This window comes from Populus nigra, chromosome 14, assembly GCF_951802175.1.
Source record: "Populus nigra chromosome 14, ddPopNigr1.1, whole genome shotgun sequence".
NCBI classification, from domain to species: Eukaryota; Viridiplantae; Streptophyta; class Magnoliopsida; order Malpighiales; family Salicaceae; genus Populus; species Populus nigra.
The window spans coordinates 13,483,236-13,501,298 of NC_084865.1; the positions used below are offsets into that span (position 1 = coordinate 13,483,236).

General features: G+C 34.7%; 2 protein-coding genes across 2 annotated transcripts; one reads left to right on the forward strand and one right to left on the reverse strand.

The window, feature by feature from the left end:
- The first annotated feature begins 670 nt into the window (after window positions 1–670).
- Window positions 671–3,922, forward strand: LOC133672515 (putative pentatricopeptide repeat-containing protein At3g47840). The gene has a single exon (XM_062092950.1). The coding sequence runs from the start codon at window positions 707–709 to the stop codon at window positions 2,846–2,848; it is 2,142 nt and encodes a 713-aa protein (XP_061948934.1). The 5' UTR covers window positions 671–706; the 3' UTR covers window positions 2,849–3,922.
- Window positions 3,923–4,637: 715 nt separating this feature from the next.
- LOC133672516 (lipid phosphate phosphatase epsilon 2, chloroplastic) lies at window positions 4,638–9,980 on the reverse strand. The gene is made up of 4 exons (XM_062092951.1): window positions 9,442–9,980; window positions 5,927–6,152; window positions 5,316–5,389; window positions 4,638–4,906 (listed from the first exon to the last, which is right to left on the reverse strand). The coding sequence occupies exons 1-4, from the start codon at window positions 9,754–9,756 to the stop codon at window positions 4,682–4,684; spliced, it is 840 nt and encodes a 279-aa protein (XP_061948935.1). The 5' UTR covers window positions 9,757–9,980; the 3' UTR covers window positions 4,638–4,681.
- Window positions 9,981–18,063: the final 8,083 nt, after the last annotated feature.

Sequence of the window (18,063 nt, forward strand, 5' to 3'; positions counted from 1 at the left end):
GTGGTGGTGGTTGACTCAAACTTTTTTGTTTAGAAATATATTAAAATTATTTTTTATATTAGTATATCAAATGTTTTTAAAAATATAAATAAATTAAGGATAAACAAAAAAAACATATGGTAGTAGAGGTTATTTTTTAAAATAAATTTATATATGATTATGATACCGTGTATTCAAGGTTATTTTTTTAAAAATCAAAATCAAAATCAAAATCAAAATCAGGAAGAGGTAATAACACAAGTGTAGTTTTTAGTAGCTGTTATGAGATCAAAGCAGTGATTTATCCCATGCATACAGGGTGGTTATGATCATCTCTGTGCAAAACCACTACAGAAGATGGTAATAATCCCTTGTATTTTTGCTCACAAATTATCTCCAGGGCCCAGTGGGCCTATCAAGTCTGAATATAAGTTAATTTGTGCCCGGGAGTGCAGGTTGACTCTCGGAATTAAAGGAGTGAGAATACGGTTCAAATCGGTTGTTAAAAATTTTATTTGTTTTTTAAAATTAATTTTTTTATATTTTAAAATTATTTTAATATATTGATATTAAAAATAAATTTGAAAAAATAAAAAATATTATTTTAATATTTAAAAAAAAACAAGTAATTAATACTATAATATCTAACGTTAAATATTAACTACTAGTAATTAACCGCGGGCTAGTCTAGTGCTTGGCACGGCTACTTCTTTTCCTTAACAGAAACATGCTTCTCTCAGTCCGGTCTCATGTTAGAAGACTATGTGCAGTATCAACCATGGTTTGCACAGATTACAGATACCTCGTCGTCTCTTGTCCAAAACCAGAAGCCTCACACCCGAAAACCCAGATCGAAAATCACTTAAACATGCAAGAAATCAACTTAGTTTTGAAGAATCTAGTGAAAACAGGTCAATTAAACAATGCACGTCAACTGTTTGATAAAATGCTTCAAAGAGACGAAATTTCATGGACTACTATAATTTCTGGTTATGTCAATGGTATGAACACGACAGAAGCCTTGTCTTTGTTTTCTAAAATGTGGGTTGAGCCGGGTCTCCACATGGATCCCTTTATTCTTAGTCTTGCACTCAAAGCTTGTGGGCTTAATATGAGTGTGAGCTTTGGTGAGTCATTACATGGGTATTCGGTTAAAACTGATTTTGTTAACTCAGTTTTTGTAGGGAGTGCACTTGTGGATATGTACATGAAAATTGGTAAAGTTGAAGAAGGTTGTATTGTGTTTAAAGAGATGCCTTTGAGGAATGTAGTATCTTGGACTGCTATCATAGCTGGGCTTGTTCGTGCCGGTTATAATAAGGAGGCTTTGGCTTATTTCTCTGATATGTGGATACAAAAGGTAGGGTGCGATACCTACACGTTTTCTAGTGCGTTAAAGGCATGTGCTGATTCTGGTGCTTTGAATTATGGGAGGGAGATTCATTGTCAAACATTGAAGAAAGGTTTTATTGCAGTGTCTTTTGTGGCTAACACTCTTGCTACAATGTATAATAAGTGTGGGAAATTGGATTATGGTTTGCGGTTGTTTGAAAGCATGACACAAAGGGATGTGGTTTCGTGGACGACGATTATAATGTCGAATGTGCAGATAGGTCAGGAGGAAAATGCTGTTAAAGCATTTAGAAGAATGCGAGAAACAGATGTAAGTCCTAATGAGTTCACTTTTGCAGCTGTCATTTCTGGTTGTGCTACTCTTGGAAGAATTGAATGGGGTGAACAATTGCATGCACATGTTATACGTCTAGGTCTAGTGGATTCTTTGTCTGTGGCCAATTCAATAATGGTCATGTATTCGAAATGCTGGCAGCTAGATTTGGCTTCAACTGTGTTTCAAGGGTTGTCCAGAAGAGATATTATTTCGTGGAGTACTATGATTTCAGGGTATGCTCAAGGGGGCTGTGGAGAAGAAGCATTTGATTATCTATCATGGATGAGAAGGGAAGGGCCAAGACCGAATGAGTTTGCTTTTGCAAGTGTGCTGAGTGTTTGTGGAAATATGGCAATTCTTGAGCAAGGGAAGCAACTCCATGCTCATGTCTTGTGCGTTGGATTAGAACAGAACACCATGGTACAAAGTGCTCTAATCAATATGTATTCAAAATGTGGGAGCATAAAGGAAGCTTCAAAAATCTTTGATGAGGCAGAATATAATAATATTGTATCATGGACAGCCATGATTAATGGATATGCTGAACATGGATACAGCCAGGAAGCCATTGATTTGTTCAAGAAGCTTCCCAAGGTTGGATTGAGGCCAGATTCTGTGACCTTTATTGCGGTTCTTGCTGCTTGCAGTCATGCTGGACTGGTTGATCTTGGTTTCCACTACTTCAATTCGTTGAGTAAGGTCCACCAGATTTGTCCTTCAAAAGATCACTATGGATGCATGATTGATCTCCTATGCCGAGCTGGGCGATTAAATGATGCAGAGAGCATGATCCAAAGCATGCCATTTCAACGTGATGATGTTGTTTGGTCTACTCTTCTTAGAGCATGCAGAATCCATGGTGATGTGGATTGTGGAAAACGTGCAGCGGAAAAAATTCTTCAATTAGATCCGAATTGTGCAGTGACTCACATTACCCTGGCTAACATGTATGCTGCCAAAGGAAAGTGGAAAGAAGCAGCAGAAGTGAGGAAGATGATGAAATCAAAGGGGGTAGTTAAGGAACCAGGATGGTCTTGGATTAAGTTTAAGGATCGAGTTTCTGCATTTGTGTCTGGTGATCGGTCTCATCCAGAGGGTGAATATATATATGATGTGTTGGATTTACTAGCATCTCAAGCAGAAATGCGTATGCAGGAAATGGATTTTCTTCTTAATGAAGTTCAGGAATCTCAAAGGTGAACCATGCTTCATTATAACAATGCAGATTTTAGTGGTCTGTTAAATCATTTTAATCACTTCTTTAGGAGCTGCAGATCCTAAACAATGGCAAGGATGTTGCAGAGTGTTGATACAAATCAAAAACAATAAATGGAATCCGATTTTGTCTTCAAAAAGTAAATCAATTGAAGGATGAACTGAAGTAGAAGTGCAGAAAGCAGATGCATCTTGTTATGGGGTGGCATGTCCTGGGATTGCTATATTTTATGGCAGATTAAAGTTACAAATGATTCTGCTGCAAAACTGAACAGAAGCCATAAGTCGATCAACTGATAAAGTGGAATTTTATGCAGAAACTCCTGGAAATGATCCTGGTTTCGGCACATAGCAGAGAGACCTAATTTTCAATATCATCATTATCATTTGCAGCAGCTTAAAGTTTACAAATGAATCTGCCAAGCTGAAGAATAGTCATAGGCTGATCCACCAAAAATTGGGTCAGAGGAATATGACGGCATGCTTCTATCATTTATACCTTGCACTTTAAGGGAAGAAGTCTTTCAATTTCAGCAAAATCCCATCTCCTACCCATGATCTTGCGTGAAGAGTTTATATGCATTTTGGAGAAAATTTCTGGACAAGAGCATTCCAGTTTCAATCCAACTGCTTCTGAAGGCCTTGTTCTCATTTGTTGTGGACCTTGTGGTGATAACCTATCCTACCTAAAAGGGAAGATGGTAGTGTTACAACTGCGAATTGAAGGTTCAAAATGCTAACCTTCTTGTGGAACTAGTTTTTGTCGATGGTCTTTTCCTTGACCCTTTCTGTCTAACAACATTAATATCAAGATGTCCCAAGTTTTCAAAGGAAATGTCCTTCCAGTACTCCAACAAGCTTTTGAAGTGAAACAAGAAGATCGATGTTGTTGAATAAATGCTGGGCAGGGTTTCCTGATCATTTTAAAATTTACAGTAGTAAGATCTTTGTGCGTGAAATTTCTTCAGAGCAATGTCAGGGAAACTATTCTAACACACGTCCACTTTAAAGTCTTATAGTGATTAATGAAATGGGAGGCTATGATTTGCTTTCTTTCCACTAGTCAGATTCAGATTTCATTTCATCTAAATCATGTGGAAAGTATTCATTTTTTTAATAGTTCTTGGATGGTCATTGATTTTGCTTTAGATAGTTTGAAGCACCTGTTCTTGATTATGTGCACAGTGCACTCCTTCGTGTTCAACTACGTCTAGCAAAAAAAAAAAAAAAAAAAAAAAATCTTTTTCCTCATGGTTGGTTAGATAATGCCAAACTCCGAGATGCCAAGACAAGTCAACATAACCATAGTTCCAAAACAATTGAGGTCAGCTCTATGAATCCGTTTTCTTTGTTTCATCCCTGAATTCCTTTTCATTCAAGCATCTCTCTTTTGAGTTGCTATCTATCCTTTTCCCGTCTTTCCCGTCGAGATGGGAACTCTATTCTTCCTTTCCTCCTAGCCTCCTCTCTCCTTTTGTATTGAGACTGTTTGACCAGAACATCTTTGTTTTTTATTTTAAAAATGTTTTTAAAAAAATTAATTTTTTTTATTTTTTTCTTTACTTCAAATTAATTATTTTTTAATGTTTTTAAATTATTTTTATGTATTGATATAAAAAATAATTTTAAAAAACAATCAATAGCAATCTCTTTGCTTTCAAAGTTCGTTCATGAAGGTTCCTTCACTATAAGTGGACAACAGCATTAAAAGACTCTAAATATCTTGCATAAAGCCCTATTTCAGGTTTTGATATTCTGATTTGCTCCGAATGAATTGCTTGTAAATTGTGTAATCATATTCAACTATTTAAAAAGTCATCATTCATCTCTGAACCAATAACGGATAACATATACAAGAAAACCCAGGCAGGATGCAGCAGCTGCCATAATAACAATTATGCGAACCGAAAGAGAGGAAATAAATGCCTTAAGCACAAATGCATCCCATGACCAGAACCAAAAAATGGAGAAAATGAATCCTACAGCAGCACCCGCCGCAACTTGGCTGGCTGTATGAAGTCCTTGTGAGACCCGCAACCATGTCTACAAAACAGATGATGATAGATAAAAATTAGAAGCCTGTCCATTTTGGTTTATTTACTATGCTCCATCTCTTCTTTGACCAAGGCATTTCACTTGCTCAACCAATGGGGGTCATAACCACAAAGATTTTATAAATTCTTACCAAATCATAGGGAAAAAGTTAAAAAATCTACAATTGTCATAAGCTCCAACCTCTATATCCTATTATTTGGTCTTGGAATGGCTTTGGAAAGCATACTAAGTACCTTGCACTAGTTCACAGGCTTCACATAATCAGCAGTGATTTTCCTAATTTGCAAGCCACTAGGTTTCTACATTGTTGATTGTTTTTTATAAACTCGAAAGTGAGACCAAATTTTTGTCACATGCTGAATTTGACTGTATTATGAGGGGGTGACATGATACTTACAAGATATGTGCCAAATGCCAGGATAAGTGCACCGAGGATCAATGAAAATCCATTCACTCCTAGCCATTCCACAACTGCAACAGCACACAGAACAAGCAATGCATGTCAGCAATGAAGTCAGTACGTTGACAATTCACCAAGGAGCATTCATTAAGACCAAAAACAGACATGCAAAAAGCATCTGTAACAGTAAGTAGCCACATCGTAAGAAGAGAAAATATACAGATTACTGATAGTCGCTCCATTTTGTAAGAGATGAGATTAGGCTCACGTTGATGGGGAGATATGATATCATTTCATTTACTTCCCTTGTCACAACTACATAGATCTATTCTATGTCCTAAGAGAAAAGACTTGTCAACCAATCAATCATTAATTATCCAAATATCTATACAAGCGCAGTCTACATGGCTTCCTGGTGTTATCTAAAGCTGAGGTGAACTAACCCAGATCATCCTTTGCATTTGAGGAGAACAAAAATACGACACTGCATGCCATCATCATTGATGGAGTTATCATGAAGCTTCTTCAGTTAGATTTTGCAATTTCTGATCTAAAATAGTCAGTTGCACGATAAATAGCAAACATGTCAAGTAAAGAGGGGACCTTACCTGACAGAATAGCAAACACCACAGTGAAGAAGATGGATTGTCCATGTGAAGATGGCATCCCAGGGTCAGACCTCAATGTGGAATCGGGTCTCTCTTGGTTGAATGTTCGTTTAAGGATTACAGAGAGGATTGAGTTTACAATTGACCCCAAAACAGCCCACATGGCTTCTGCATCATGCCTCCAAAGAATGACTGCACCGAATAGAGCAGCTACAAGCCATTTGCTCTGTACCAACAACAAATGTACGACTAACATCATGAGGATTTGTTTCATTCGAGTGCCAAAATTGAAATACTGACAGAGGAATATTGCAGAATATGACAATAACAAAACAAATTGGAATGGCAGTGGTAGTGGCAGTCAAATGTGGTGCTAGATGCTTGAAATTATAAAAATAGCCACTTCCTTGGTTGAACCTCACATAAATATAACAAGGATATGAAGTAACATATGTTAGGTTTGTTGCCATTAGAGCACAGCAAATAGACGGCACCGTCTATTGACAAATATAGCAGCTGAAGCTGAACCAACCATGTACAACCATCCTAAATATCAAAGTTTGGCAACTACCATTGCTGAAGATGAGCTGGAGTTGGTGGCACCATTCTTGCCTATAAATAGGCATCAAGAGAGCCAAGAACGTGAGAGAGAGAGAGAGAGAGAGAGAGTGCAGAATGTGAGAGACCAAGAGATAAAGTGAAGGGCTGCCAAGGGCAACAGCCCTGTTGCCTTGTGCAACAGTATGTGAGAGCAATGGGAGTAGAGTAGAGTGCAGTGATCCTCCTCCTTCATTTATTGTGTTGTATCATTTCTCTATCTTTAATAACATGGACCTTTCCCGTGGATGTAGGCGATTTGCCGAACCGTTAAATATTGTGTCTCAGTGTGCTAAGCCTCCAATGGGCAACTATCAAAACACCACTGGTCCTCGCAGGGAGCTCGAACCCCCTACAATTGATATCAAAGCATATGGTTTACAGTGGTGTTTGATTTTTGCCCAAAAATAAAAGTTATCAAAATGGTGTTTAGACCATACCATTGTGTAGAGGAGGAAGAGACGTTCACACTGATGAAAACGATGTCAAAATCAGACGTCAGAAATGGCTGCACGTGCCAACACGCGCAAGCAAGGTGTCTGCCCATGCGCCCCACGCGTACCACCGGACCTGAATACCAGTTGACCCGACCCACGTGACTGGCCCGGATAAGGATGATGTCAGCATTACGTAAGCATGGCGTTAGCATGCACAGTTGGCATGCCATGTCAGCCCCCAATCAGTTGACACGTCAGCACATGGAACTCGCCTGCCACGTCATCAACCGCGAGCCGAGCTGAATTGAGTTGAGCCAAGAGGAGCCGAGCCGCAAGCCGAGGGATAGGATCCAATGTGGTTGATCCTACATGCAACCGGATCTGAGATTGAATCTGGGCCGTTCATTAGACCAGAATTGTTTTGATCAAATCTTAGCCGTCTGAAATGTGATATGAACGATTTCAGACTTGTTTCCAGCTAACATGATCGTTCTAAATGCAATGGTACGGTCCGATCGTTGAGATTGAGACTGAAAATGGTGGTGATGAATTATTAAAGAGAGATTGCTCGATCAGGAGGCATCTGAAGGTCATCATGGTGGTCGATGGAGATGAACAAGAAGAAGTCACACATGTTTACCCAATTACATGTGCTGAACTGCTATGTGCGCAACTCCTGGATGAGTAGACTCTTGAAAGAGTGATGGGCTTGTGATCACATTGAAATACTCAGATAATGACTGTCACACTTGGAAATAGAAATTTCTGTTTGAGGAAGTGTTGTGTCCCAGAGACAAGGGTTAACACTCTTCAGATGTGATGTGGGAGACTATCTGGTTGAAGTGATCATTTAGTCTGAGCAAGAGTGTGCTTTGGTGACTCTAGTGATTGGAAAGTTTGACAAGTACCTGTAAACTTGGTCAAAGACGCTCTTGGAATGGTAAGCTTGGAAGAGTTGCAGGATGCAAACTTGTGCTGAAAAAGCAAGCGGACAGTTGCCCCACATGAATGACAAAATGGGTGATTGTTAGGTTTGTTGCCATTAATGTGCAGCAAATGGACGACACCGTCCATTGACAAATGCAGCAGCTGGAGCTGCACCAACCATGTGCAACCATCCTAAATGTCACAGTTTGGCAACCACCATTGTTGAAGATGAGCCGGAGTTAGTGGCACCATTCTTGCCTATAAATAGGCACCAAGAGAGCCAAGAACGTGAGAGAGAGAGAGAGTGTAGAATGTGAGAGACCAAGAGAGAAAGTGAAGGGCTGCCAAGGGCAACAACCCTGTTGCCTTGTGCAACAGTGTGTGAGAGCAATGGGAGTAGAGTAGAGTGCAGTGATCCTCCTCCTCCATTTATTGTATTGTATCATTTCTCTATCTCTAATAATATTGACCTCTCCCGTGGATTTAAGCGATTTGCCGAACCACGTTAAATATTGTGTCTCAGTGTACTAAGCCTCCAATAGGCAACTATCAGAACACCACTGGTCCGCGCAGGAGGGTCGAATCCCCTGCAATTGGTATCAAAGCGGTGTGCAGACCGATGGTGTTCTGATAGTTGCTCATTGGAGACTTAACACACTGAGACACAATATTTAACGTGGTTCGGCAAATCACCTACATCTATGAGAGAGGTCCATATTATTAGAGATAGAGAAATGATACAATATAATAAATGAAGAAGGAAGATAGAGAAATGATACAATATAATAAATGAAGGAGGATCACTGCACTCTACTCTACATTATGCACTCTCTTTCTCACATTCTTGACTCTCTTGGTGTCTATTCATAAGCAAGAATGGTGTCACCAACTCCAGTTCATCTTCAACAATGATGGCTACTAAATTTTGATATTTGGGATGGTTGCACATGATTGGTGCAACTTCAGATGCTGCATTTGTCAATGGATAGTGGCATCCATTTGCTGCACATTAATAGCAACAAACCTAACAACATAAATCTGGTATACAGCAGCTATAGAGGATTCCTAGTGCTAAACACCATCCAGCCAAGAAGATTTTGTAATAACTTCAGGCCATGATTGCCAAAAAATTGCGTTCTCAATGCAAATGCTCCAGTAGAGAATTAGGAATAGGAACCAATCTTCGTTGAATTAGTCTCATCTTTCAATTGCAACCTCAATGAACTCCACAATTTCAGCTGTTTTGGGCACAAGTCTCACTTCAAACCAGGCAAAAAGGAAGTGCAATTTGTGTCCATTTTCACAAGTCTTGACCAATAAAGAAGGAAATGCAGACAGACAGTAACTGAAATTAGAAAGACAAGCAGATTGATCTTTGATTGTAATAGCTGTTGAAAGACTAAATTTGTTGCTTTCATTTCCAATTAGTCGACATGTTAAATCATAGTTCTTATAAAAAAGACCCGTAAAATCAAGAAGAAAAAACCACAACTTAGATTACAAAGAATAAAAGCACTAAAAATAGGCAACTAAAACAAAGAGAAAAACACAAACCAGGCGGTTGAGAGTGGCTTCAAGTCCATCAGCCAACAGCCCACTTTGAAACTCGTTAAGCCCATCAATAACAGCTTCTTGCTGAAACAACCCTGTACTTTCTTCACTGTCACTACCATTTCCACCTCCAAAGGCAGACATTCTGACCAATTCAGTCATGTTCTTTGACAAAGCTTTATTCTTTGAACTAAAAAAATCAGATTTTGAAGCAGGAAACCGATGGAACGAGATGGGTTTCGCTTGATTAAGCTTAAAAGGACTAAAAAGAAAGGATTTGAAAGTGGGTTTGTGGAGAATAGCAGGAGTTGACATCATTTTTGTGAGAGATAATGGCAGAGAACCAGAGTTTGGAAGCAAACGCAGTCGTGGAAGTAGAGAGGACCATTTCTTGGAATTTTATAGTGCAGGACCAAGCAAGTAGTGTACCTGTGGAATTTAAGATCTACTGGTTGTTAATACATAGAGTTGTTGGTTTGGGTATCTGTTTTCGGCCATGAATTGTCAGGTTTTGCATCCATAGAGGATTTGTAGCCATGGATTTTCCAACAAGGGATTGGAATGCCTTTTTTTATTATTTTAATTTACTACTCTAATTAGTATGTGTTTTTGCGAAGATTAAATTAATTAGTGATTTTTCTTCTTTTTTTTGTTATTTTTAAGAGCATTATATTAAAATCATTTAAAAACTTTAAAAAAGAAATACCAAATCAATATTTTTATAAGTTTAAAAACTTTTTTTTTAAATAAATACATTATGTGGATTGTTTTATTTATTTAAAATGTATTTTCATATTAGTTAACGGAGAAATTAAAGCTAAATCTCTTCTCAAACGATCTTTTATCATTGAATTCCATTTTTTTTTATATGATGAGAGAGCCATGCAATTATTTTGTATTAAATGCATTTAAGATCGTTATCAAAAGTGAAAAAATAACTATGTTTTTGTAGAAAAACATCTTCATAGAAAATGAAAATAAGACTTTTTTATTAAAAAATATCTTCACAAAAAATGAGAATAAAGCTTTTTTATTTAAAAAATTAAAACACTAATGTTTTTTATTGGACCTTTTCAATTTTAAAATATCAAAACAATGTGTTATAATTATAGTTTTTAGATCTGGTCTGGTCCAAGATCCGGATTCCTGGTTTTGACTAAGTCACCAGGTTTTGATCAAGTCACAGGGTCAATTTTAAAAAAAAAATCAAAATGATATCGTTTTAATAAAAATACAAAAGTCAATAAGTTACAATTGAATTTTTAACTGGATCAACCGAATCACCGGATTATATTAGGTTTTTCCTTTCCCTATTTTTTCTTTAACTCGACCTAGTTTCCGTCACAAGACCGGGTCAAGCCGGATTTTAAAACTTTGGTTGTAATGTAAATAGATAATAATTGATAAATGTTGTTAAAAATAAAAAAATATAATTTTGTTAAAAATGAGATATATTACAGATGCAAATCAAATTAATTTTTGTTGAATTTATATTTAATTTTTTTTATCTTGATGGCTACTATTTTATTTTTAATAAATACTAAATTAAAATTTTTTATCTTTTTAAAAATAATAAATTAAAATATATCTCTTTTTTTTCTTTTTCTTTTTCTTTTTTTATAATCTATCCTTAGATTAAAGAGTATTGTGTATGATGCTAAAGATATCGTGTCTACAATATACAGTATTTGTTGTGTTATCATGTACTTTGGTGGGGTTGACAACGTGTGATAATCTTGACTGGGGGCCACCATGGTTTAAAAAACATGGGTTATTAGGTTGTTAAAGGGCGTTTAAAAGTAAATTAGTGGTTGTTTTCTAATTTTTTTTTTTTTTTTGAGAAACGTTGCTGGAAATGTAACTTCATACTACTAGTAAATCAACTCAAATAAGTTATTTTTATTAAAATAATATTTGTATTATTTTATATATATATATATATATAAATCAAATTATTTAGTTAAATTTGAATCGAATTTAATCAAGTAACTGAAATCTAAAAAAATTAACAAAGTTTCACCAAATTAATTATTATTTTTTTAATTTAAAACCAGTTTAAGTTATAAGCTTTTCAAACCAGTTCGTGAGTCCGAGCTGAATTTAATATCTGTAAGTTATGCTTTTGAGTTTATTTACAAGATTTTGCAAGTCTCAATTTTTATTTACAAGGTTCTTATGATCAGGCATATGCCCTGAAAAGAGCTAAGCAGAAGTTACATTATATGTCGCCGACGACCTTTACACATTCTGTATGGGCAAGAAAAGTATGATTATAACCATCTAGGTGGTGGTTAGTGGTAAGAGTTTGGGACCAAGAGGTTTGCTCTCTTTGTAGTCTCAGGTTCGAACCTTATGGTTGCTTATATGATGGTCACTGGAGGCTTACATGGTCGTTAACTTCAGGGCCCGTGGGATTAATCGAGGTACGCGCAAGCTAGCCCGGACATCCACGTTAAACTAAAAAAAAAAAAGAAATAAAGTATGATTATATATGTTCTCTCGAGAGAAGAACAAGAAAGAAACACTTCTTGCTTTGAATCAAAATCCCTTTCGAAGACATGATGTTGAAAATCATATTCCATGCCAGAAGCAAGCAGCTTTATTTCACTGCAGATTCCATGGAAACAATTTCCCACCACTACAGTACCCTTTTTTTGTCACCTTTTTGTCTTAATTGTTTGTTTCTTCCTTTTCATGCTTCTGGGACAATGTAAATTATATAGAAAATGGAGCCCATATATCTATCATTAAAAAAAAAAAAATTAAGGGCGTAATGGAGACGAGTTAATACTAGACATGTCTGATCAGTGGTTTAGGTTAGATTTTTTAATCAATAAATGGACAAACACCCTCTTTCCTTAATTTGCATTGGGCTATCACCTTAACCATGCTTTTTCTATGCCTGCGATGTTTTTCTGATTAATATTGTGTTTACGTGTATTTTAAAAATTTATTTATCTTAAAAAAATAATAAATTAATATTTTTTAATATTTTTAATGTATTAATATTAAAAATTAAAAAATATATATTTTAATATATTTTTAAATAAAAACATAAAATACACTACAATATCAAACACAATAGCATATCTTTTGTCATGATGATATCTTTCTATTTAACCCATTTTACAAGGCATTAAAACAAATAATATTGTCGTGTTGAATAATTAAAAATACTAGGTTACTAAAAAAAAGAAAAATTATAAATAAAAAATAACACTATAAATAAATTGAATCGAATCAAGGAGTTAACATACTTAAATTTAAATAGTCTAGTTTTAGTAAGCTTTTACCTCACTCAAGCTGCTTGGAATGAGTTTAAAACTTGAAATTAAAGCTTTGTTTATTTAAACTTCATTAGGCTCTCATCTAATTGCACGTATTAAGTTCTACAAGATCTTCACATATTACCTACTTCACCACCTATCATTTATTGTGACAATCTCAATGCATTATACATGACTATTAATCATGTGTTTCATGCTTGTAGTAAACACATTGAATTGGATTACCATTTTGTGCCTAAACGTGTTGCCCTTGGTCTTCTCATCACTCATCACATCTCCACCTATGAACAAATAGTTGACATCTTCATCAAACCTATGTCAAAAGGTGCATGGGCTTACTTTAAGGACAAATTATACCTTTGACAAAGTTGATATGTTGTGTGGTTTTGTTAAGATTGTTGTATATTCATACAGGCTCTGATATCAAACAGAATTTTAGAGAAAAACAGAATGTTTCAAAGCAAGCAAGGTTTCTCTGTTTCTTTTAACATTAACATGAATATACAACCATACTATTTTGTACGAGCTGATAGTTTTTATAACATTACAAGTTGCTTGATTTGGATAAATTGAATTGCCTAATTCTTAGTTGATCTGTTTCCATAATCAGCCAACGTCTCTTTCTGTTTGTGTTTTATTACCATAAGAGTTGGTTTGTTTCCATGTTGTTGTTCTTGTCTGATTCTAATCAACCAATATCTCTTTCTGTTCTATTATGTCCTCCACTGTAATTTTTCTTATTGATGCAGTTGATTTGTTTCCATGAGAGCTGATTTGTTTCCATGTTGGTTTCCATGTTTGCTAGTCTTGATCTGATTCCATCGGCATCTATCTTATTACCATTAATAGAAATAAATTCGGATGATTAAATCTTGAAGAGCTTGCATGATGATTAAGAAAGTGTTCTTGTTCTAAGCGTGTGTCCAGCTAAAAAATTGACCGTGATAGTTGTACATATATTATTACTATGTCATTGTACGGTGTTACGTTGCAGCCTAGATTAATATTTTTTTAAAATATAAAAAAATCTAGATATTGTTAATATATTTTTTAGTAGAAAAAACTCGATAAAAAGAACCTTATGTATTTTACTGATTTAAAGACAATTCAAATGATCGATACAAATATAGTTTAACTTAAAAAATTAAAGACAATATTTTTTTTCTAAATATTAAGAGAGCAACATATTGGATCGACTCAAGTTACCTCAAGTTAACTTGTTAAATATGTGATTTGAATCATGAAATCGTGATAACCTTACAGAAAGCAAATCACAATAAATTATAAAACTCAATTTTGAATCAACCAAATATTAAATGATGAAATTAAAAACAATCAATTAGAAAAATGGATAAACAAATTACCCGAGACAGCCAGAGTTAACTTGTCAATCTTGCGATTTAGGTCATAAGACCGGTACAACCTTATAAAAAACAAGTTAAAACAAATTATGAAACTCAAATCTCAATAAACCCGAGTTAACCCTCTACACATGTGACCAGATCATTAGACTCAGATAACCTCATAAAAGTAAAATTGAAACAAATTATAAAACTCAATTATTAAATCAATATGATATTAAAAAATAAAATTAAAAAAAACAAAAAATACTCGAGTAAACTCCGGATTAACTCATGATCCATATTATGAAATTAAAATAACTTTATAGAAAAAAAATTAAAAAAAATTATAAAATTTAATTTTAACAAACTCAATATTAAAATATAAAACTAAAAAAAAACATTACAAAAGTGAATAGTTGTATAGTTGAAAATGTATTTTCTTATTAATAAGAAACAATCTATATTTATTTAGTTATTTAAAATGTAAAAGTTACTCTATTATTATGTGTATGCATTACTAAAGTAAGATTATTGGAGCTTCCCTGCAACTTCTGCATTTTAAGTGTAGAGTTCAGATAAGTCACGAGCCTATGTTTACTAGCTGTTGCCGAGTGTTTGTTAAATTTTTTAAAAAATTATTCTTAAAAAATTCTATTTTATTAATATTAAAAATATTTTTTAAAAAATAATAAAAAATAATTTTAATATATTAAAAAAAACATTTAAAAAAACAATAACTACAATAATTCTAAACACCGTATAGTTGCTGTTGCTTTAGCGTTCTGGCATAAAAAATATCTTGGCTTCCAAATTCCAACTGCAACGTTTGGCTGTGTTTTGAGCTGAAAAGTTCAAAGTGCAAACTGCAAACCATACCCTCAACTCTAAGTGAGTCTTAGATATATTGAGAGACCACTAAAATCACCATAGCTAATCGCACTAGAGATCTATTTTTCTTATCATTAATTGAAAAATAAATATAATTATCATATACTTTCTTATTTTATTTCTCGCAATGTTTAATTGTAATCTCAGGTAATGACGCAAGACATTGGAAATTGATGAAAAGAATTAGTCAAATTGCAGGAGATGTGCTCTGTGCAGGGAGCAGATGTAAAGGAGAAAATGATGTTGTTTTGTATCTGGGAGAAATATACGCTAAAGAAGTGTCCATCAGACTGTCAAACTCGATCTGAAAGTACAGAGAAAGACAGAGGTCCACGGCCCATAGAGAGACATATGTATTCTTTGGAACTTCTTCCTGTTTCAAAAACATTCACCCTCTGGCAATGGTCAACACCTGGCCGTCTGTTAATGCCTGGGAAATTTGGTCATGAACATTACTCAATCCTGTTTTGTCTGCAGCGTTTAGAGAAGCAGAAGCAACACATGCAAATCGCAATTTGTGCTGTCTCCAATGCCTCGCGAGCTGGATTTGTTTAACATATCAGATTGATCCAAAACCCGTTAACCCTCTTATTAAATTAGAAAAATAAAATCACAAGGAAGGAACACGTGCAATTTTCTGTGGCACCCTGTGTCTCACAGGCTGATTTAACAGGTCCAGTTGAAAAATGAACTTGGAATTAATGGATTGGTCTAGAGCTGTTAGATGCAAGAATGGTTTTTTCTTTTTTCTTTTTCTTAAAAAAAAAAAACATCTGTGGTTCTTTTGGATCCGTTTTCATGCATATACAATTAGCATTTAGCCAGAGCTTCCTGCTATACAAGAATTTGCAACAGCAAGGGTGTCCTACCTTGGAACAATTAATACGATCTTCCTTCAAAAGGATGTGAAGTGTGTTCGACGTTTCAATAAATACCTTCATTTATTTGAAACATTACTATCTCCAGGGATCATCACTTATGTCTAAAGGTTTGGTTTACGTAGCTTAAACCCTACTCCCCCTAATCGATATCTAATCCATGGCCATATCTTCTTTTTGTTCCGTGAGACATGCTAGCAACAGTGGCAATAGCAATTCATACACACACAAAGGAGCGTAAATTTATAGCTGCCACAGTCAAGATTGTCACTAGAATGATTTTGGAATCCAGCTTTTAAGCCAATATTTATGTAATAGTTCGAAATCTCTCGTCTGACAGACACAAGCTCTCCTTCTTCTCAGCCCTCTTCCTTGCTGCAAAAACACGTCCTCTTTCAGAATTAGGAATTTAAAATAGCTACTTCATTTATTTACGATTACTTGACCAGGTCACTGGGCCTAGGGACTCTCTAAGATACTATTTTAACCCTGTCAAAGCTTCACCGTACACTGGGTTTCAGAGCCACGTGATGCTAAGTTTTTGTGCACGCAAGGTGCCTGCATCCATTCTATGCCAGCTTTGAATGCTTCTTCTTATTTTTCTTGACAAAAACTAAGGAGTGAATTGTTCTTGAATCTTCAACGCAATTGTAACCCAGTCCTTCATATTTTAAAACATTATGATAGCATCCATTAACCTTTTCTTGTTGGCCGTAAAACATCAGTTGATTCTCTCTAAGACTCCACTATATATGTTGGTTTTTCTCAAGAACCCAGATTTCTTAATTAAGAAAAAACTAGCCAATTAACGTTTTAACAAGACGAAGATCAGCAAGAAGAGTTTGGTACTAAGTTACATGTTTCAAAACATAAAGGACTTGGTTATAATCTCATTCGTTGAAACTAAGCTCGAGAATAATCTACTAAGAAACAAGAGCGCCCAAGGCTTTTATCTCAAATTTATGAAGAGAAACAGTGTTCCATGATCCCAACCAAACCCCCTAACTACCACTGCTACCCACTGTCCCTATTAAATCTTCCATTGCCATGAACAGGGGCAGTTCGAAGAAGGGTTTGAATGGGGCAACAGTAAGACACACCGTTGGGTATGGAAATAGTGTTGAATCAATCAAAAAGAGATGGACCACTGAAAATGTGGTAAGCAAGATATACGAATGGGACACAGCTCACGTGAAAAGCCCTCGACTGCATCTTATCATGTTCAGGCGCACATTATTTACTCTTGGTAATCTTTTTTTTCGTTCTTTCTTTCTTTTTTTTTGAAAGAGAAAAGGAGGCATGTTCTTGATAGATGCTGCGTGACACAGACCACACGTTGTCGTAGATTGTAAAGCTGTTTAGATGGTGTCCTTGCAATTTAAAATATTTTTTTATTTATAAATATATTAAAATAATATTTTTTATTTTTTAAAATTTATTTTTAACATCAATATCAAAACTATTTAAAAACATATAAAAAAACTAATTTAAAATAAAAAAAATTAACAAATTATAAAATAACGGTTGAACGGGCGCCGAGCCAACAGGCATTTAGGAGCACATAGTAAATTGTAAAAGCTTTCAATTAAAACGTTCATGGTGAGAGGGTTGAGCTCCTATTCATCTCTTCAACTTTGGGTTTGTTTGTTAATATGGTTGCGGTTACTTTTCAAATAGCTTTTTATGTCAAAATACTTGTCAATAATGTGTTTTTATTTTTTAAAAATTATTTTTGACATCAACACATCAAAATGATTTCAAAACACTAAAAACATATTAATTTAAAGTTAATAAAAAATAAAAAAAATTAAATTTTATTAAAAATATTTTTAAAACACAGAAACAAACCGTCCTTTTTATGCAGTCACTAATGCCTTCTAAGTTTTGTTTATTGAGATGTTCATGATAAAAGAAAAAAAAAAAAGGGTATTTTTTTCTCCTTCGTCCTTTTCCAAGGACTTTCGCCATTATACAAGTGTTTAAATCCGTACTATCTATGCAAAACACATAAATGAGTGGATATTAGAAATACAAGGTTTTTGTACAACTGTGTTTGTGTTGAATTTAATACTTCAATTGTTATTTCTTTTCATCATTCATATCTTTTAAATTCCTCTCCTTTAACTAAATTTTTTAATTTTAATCTAAATATGTTTTTCTTTTCTAAAAACTATTTACAACCTTCAATCTCATAATTTAAAAAGTTTCTCAAATGATTTTTTTTATAAA